General features: G+C 31.4%; 1 protein-coding gene across 2 annotated transcripts; it reads left to right on the top strand.

Annotated features, from left to right (window-relative positions):
• Positions 1-530: 530 nt before the first annotated feature.
• Positions 531-4,272, top strand: LOC141663562 (putative inactive ATP-dependent zinc metalloprotease FTSHI 1, chloroplastic). Of its 2 annotated transcripts, XM_074469344.1 has the most exons (5): positions 531-660; positions 1,795-1,914; positions 2,892-3,087; positions 3,632-3,746; positions 3,950-4,272. In XM_074469344.1, exons 1-5 carry the CDS (start codon positions 632-634, stop codon positions 3,970-3,972), a joined length of 483 nt encoding a protein of 160 aa, XP_074325445.1. In that variant the 5' UTR covers positions 531-631; the 3' UTR covers positions 3,973-4,272. The 2 variants fall into 2 exon arrangements, with proteins under 2 accessions (XP_074325445.1, XP_074325444.1); XM_074469343.1 differs by lacking the exon at positions 3,632-3,746.
• Positions 4,273-4,576: the final 304 nt, after the last annotated feature.

Below are 4,576 nucleotides of genomic sequence, written 5' to 3'. Positions count from 1 at the left end.
CTCTCTTTGGGCTCTCGATCAGGACTAAAGTAGGCTCAAGAGTTTTGGAGAAGTGGTAGTTTTTTGGACTGACCTGGGTAAAATTTTAGAAAAGTCAAAATTTAAAATTTTTAATATAAAATTTTAAAAATAATAAAAATTTAAAATATTATAATTCTCTTTCATTCTTATACGAGTATTGATGTATACATTTTTAAAAATAAAATTTATTATAATATAAATATACAGATTTATGTAAGTAATAAAATACATAGCTAATTTTTTTCTAAAATAATGTTTTCGATATTATTTACTATAATTATAAATTATAAATTATATACTTTTTCTGGAGACTTGAAATTTGTAAAAGCGGGCAAAATTTATAAAAAAATTCAAACAGAGCGCCCTTTTTTTGATAAAAGCCGCTCAACCCACTTTCTATCTCGTCATTACACTCTCTTCCTCTTCTCCCTCTCCGGTACTCTTTCTAAAATTCTCTGTCTCTCTCTCTCTTAAACCTCTCTCTCATACATATACATAGCCTCTGTTTAAATCTCTTCATCTAAAGTAATTTTTCTTCTTCAAATTAGGGTTTTTTCAATATAGTTTGGTAAGGGCTCTTCTAATTAGGGGTTTTTTATTTTCAGTTCATATGACTCGATTTCTTCGCTTAAACTTCAGGTAATTCATGTTTCTCTTTGATTTTAGGGCTTCTTTAATTTGAATTTTAAATTTTGAGTTTCATTTGGAGTTTCATAAATTTGAATCTAGTAAGACCTGGATATTTATATTTTGGATTGTGCTGTATTTCGGAGAGTGTAGTTATTGAAATCTCAAAACGGGAGTATTTTATCTATAAAAGTAGTGGAGTTGTGAAAGAAGATTGTTATATACCTTTAGTAACATATAACTTCACCTTTTGTGTCTATGCTCACCAAATTAACATTCGGGGAAGGGGATGCTCGTGGTTCACTGCCTTATTGCTGATTGATTTTGCATCTTAATATGTTTTATGCTAAGCATTAATTAGGAAAGTGTTGTATGTGTTGAAGTGTCACTTGACTCGCTTCTTTGTGTTGTTATTTGATTTGTACAGGTTTGATGTTTATTTTTGGTGAGAGAATTATTGTAATTCTTATTAGGGAGATTGTTCTCTATTGTATACTTTAACTAAATATATGTTTAAAAATTTATACTCAACTCAGTTCGCTTGTATTCAGGCTGATAGCCGAGGAGTTGCACAGCTGCTGGAAAGCATAGTTTTTGTCATTGATTATGTTTTACCCTTGGCTCCAGGGATTCCTCAAGCTTTTGTTAAAGAGCTTGAGCAAGATTTGAAACAAATGATTGTCCATATTTCAATTTTGTTTTGTTTTTTGATCTGATCCGTTAATTTTGTCACATTTTTTACTTTTTATTTAGTTTATTAGTTGAGGCTTTTGTTTCATCTTTTGTGATATGTTCCAGTATTAATTATAGTTTTTGCCTCTTGTGATGTGTGATCAAAAATTAGTCTTTGATTAAGTGATGTTTGAGTTTGGTAAAATGTTTTTGTTATTCGAGCGATAATTTTGCAGCGGAGAAAGTTTGTAGTAGCCAAAATGATCTACCGACCTTGATATTTACCTAAATGATTGATGAGTAGGTGTTTATGCAGTTGGTTTTTGTTGGATTATGTGGTTCTGTTGTTGGATGTGGAGAGATGTGTTTGGTGTAGATTGATTTGATGTTTAAACTTCTCCACTAAATTTATAGAACAGATGTTGCATTTTTTCTCTAAACTTTAAAGTATATCTAACATTTTGCTTACTTTAGGGGGAGCAAAGATGGGGATGTCTGTGTAGTTGAGGTAAAAAAGATGAAAATCTGCCATTGGAGTAAGAGGCTTCACTCGGGCTCTTCAATTGCATCACTGGAATTCTGCCCCAATGAAAGGTAAATTATGGATTGACAAATTGGAGCGAGTTTTGTTAATTAAAGAAATTAAGGTTAAATTTAGGCTCCTAATCAAATTATATATATAAGTATGCGTATTCTTAATCTAGAATAGCTAGATTTAGGTATGTTTTTTGGTGTTTGTTATCTTTCTTCTACCTATAAGAGTCTCAGTTGCAATATATCATGGAAAGAGCTCAATTCTATTTCATCTTTGTACCACAATTTTTTGATAGAAACATGGCTTGAAAAGTTGAAATACATATTATACTTCAGATTTTGTGTCTACTATTCTTTTCGAGAAATCCTAGCCAGTCACTATCTACTATTTTTAATGATTCCATCAATGCGGAAATTGAGTTTATCGATCCTGCAATTTTGGCAGTAGGTAAAGGCAGACTTCCTCGTGGGCTTAATATCCCTGGTTTAGACATAAGGTCAAATTGTCCTACTCAGATGAGTAATTATGAGAATGAGGCAATATTACAGTTATTAATGCAAAGATCTCAAAAACTTCTCTAATTAATGTTACAATCTTGCTAATTGCCATAATATCTTTTTACATTTTTGCTAGAGACTTGAATAATTATCTAGTTGAGACATATACAAAAACCAGGTTATAATTCAAGGTCACTAATTTTTTAACCCTTTTTGATGTGTCATAGACTCATAGTCATTGTTATACAACATTCGATGTGTATGGCCAACAATGGGTCCCAGTTCTCACCATCATCACAACTTTTTTTGGCACAGATTTGCTTCCTGTAGATAATTCCATATTCTTATTACATCTGTAAATATTGTGATTGCAGAACACTTGATTATATGTATTTTTGTTAAAATAATAAGAAGTTGTTTCCAAACGGATTTATATTTAAACAAGATATAAATCATTAAGGCTTATACTTTTCTGATTAACTTTATATTTGGCAGCATCTTGTGATTATCTTTGATTTTTATCATTTTCTAATAACTAGGCGGCAAGGAACGTTCACTGATTCTAAGGACCAGCTTTACAATGCAGCTACTGAAGGAACGGAAACTATTTTGAATCAGCTACTTATGGAGCTCAATGGCTTTGATACAGGAAATGGTGTCATAATTTTAGGTGCTACAAATCGGAAAGATTTATTAGATCCCGCACTTCTTCAACCTGGTCATTTTGATCGTAAGGTATGCATTCGCTTAAAGAATTACTCCCTTCTATTTAAGAAATAAGCAGTTGTGACTTGGGTTTTTTGAATGGAGTCCAAGGTCCTATGCTAAAAAAAATACATATACACGCTAATTTAATTGGTTACATTTTTGTATTCAAATTTAAATTAAATTCTTAATTTAGTCGAATTATACACAAAGAAGAAATATTATATACATGTATGTGAAGGAAGTCAGGACCGGCACCACATTTATTTTGGACAGGAAACTATGATCTACTTTAAAACAAGTACTTCTCCCTTTCAATTATATATTTCTACTCCAAAACTGTATGGCCAATAAGGCATGTGTCTTATCTAGTTTTATATTTATTTCCCAGCTTTTTAAAATGGACCGGTCTCTTGCTTATTATGGTTTAATGTAGATGATTCCTAATAAATGATAATGCATGGATATCGTTTCTGCTTTATACACTCTTTTAACTTGCTAGTTTAGATGCAGTGTTTTCAGTTTTCATACATTACTTGGGTAACACGATTGCCATTTATTTTCTATCTCATAGATTAAAATTAGTACTCCCACTGTTAAAGGAATACTTGAAATTTTTAAAGTTCATGCACGGAAAGTGAAACTGTCCAAGTCTGTGGATATGTCTACTTATGCACAAAACCTACCTGGTATTCTACTTTGAACTTTCGGCGATTCAATTCTACTTTTAAACTTCAATTATTACAAATTACTCTATAAATTTCACTGGCATTGTTTTCTAACTTATTCTTTAAATTGTCCACTTATCATTATTATCTTCTCACTTAACTTTTTTCAATATTATAATATCTATTAGAAAATTAAATATATACTAATATGGTGTATTTTGAAGGTTTATCTGTTCAGTGTGTTTAGTTGGATGGATCAGTTGGCATGGGTACTTAAAAAAATAGCCGAGGCAAATCCAGGAATCACAATCAATCTTGAAGATTTCTGTACAACCAGCGATGACGACAACCTCACACCAGTTACTGGAGGCACTGATCTTTAGATTTCAGATGTGTATTTTTTTACATATCTTTTTTTACATACTCCAAATGTTATCGTACTAGATTTTAGATGTTTAATGATTGTCCTAGACTATAGAGTAAGTACCTGTTTTTTGGATTCTGTGGAGTTGATGGTGAATTGTGTGAAAACTGAAGTAGTATTTGGTGGGGGTTTGTGAAAACTGATTTGAAGTTTGGTTTGAATTGTTTATTTTGTCGATTTGTATGAAAAACAGGTTTTATGGCATGTTCAATTTGCAAACCAATCCTGTGAATTTTTTTTGAAAATATGTTACATTAGGTACTTAAATGTTACAAACAAATTGGTATAAAAATACAAACCATTATTGTTATAATACGCATCAAAGGTAACATCAAAGTATGTCTATAGTATCACATTATGTATGTTACCTTTGCGCTTAGAATTTACAAAAAAATTGGGCCCACCTGTGGGGCCCACTGGTGGACCC

The sequence above is a fragment of the Apium graveolens genome, chromosome 6, assembly GCF_009905375.1.
Source record: "Apium graveolens cultivar Ventura chromosome 6, ASM990537v1, whole genome shotgun sequence".
In the NCBI taxonomy this organism is placed as follows: Eukaryota; Viridiplantae; Streptophyta; class Magnoliopsida; order Apiales; family Apiaceae; genus Apium; species Apium graveolens.
This window is presented reverse-complemented; position numbering and strand designations above follow the sequence as displayed.

Coding starts and splice junctions, on each gene's coding strand:
- LOC141663562 (XM_074469343.1), top strand. CDS start 632: ATGACTCGATTTCTTCGCTTAAACTTCAG. Junction 661..1,794: donor TTTCTTCGCTTAAACTTCAG/GTAATTCATGTT, acceptor TGCTTACTTTAG/GGGGAGCAAAGATGGGGATG. Junction 1,915..2,891: donor GAATTCTGCCCCAATGAAAG/GTAAATTATGGA, acceptor TCTAATAACTAG/GCGGCAAGGAACGTTCACTG.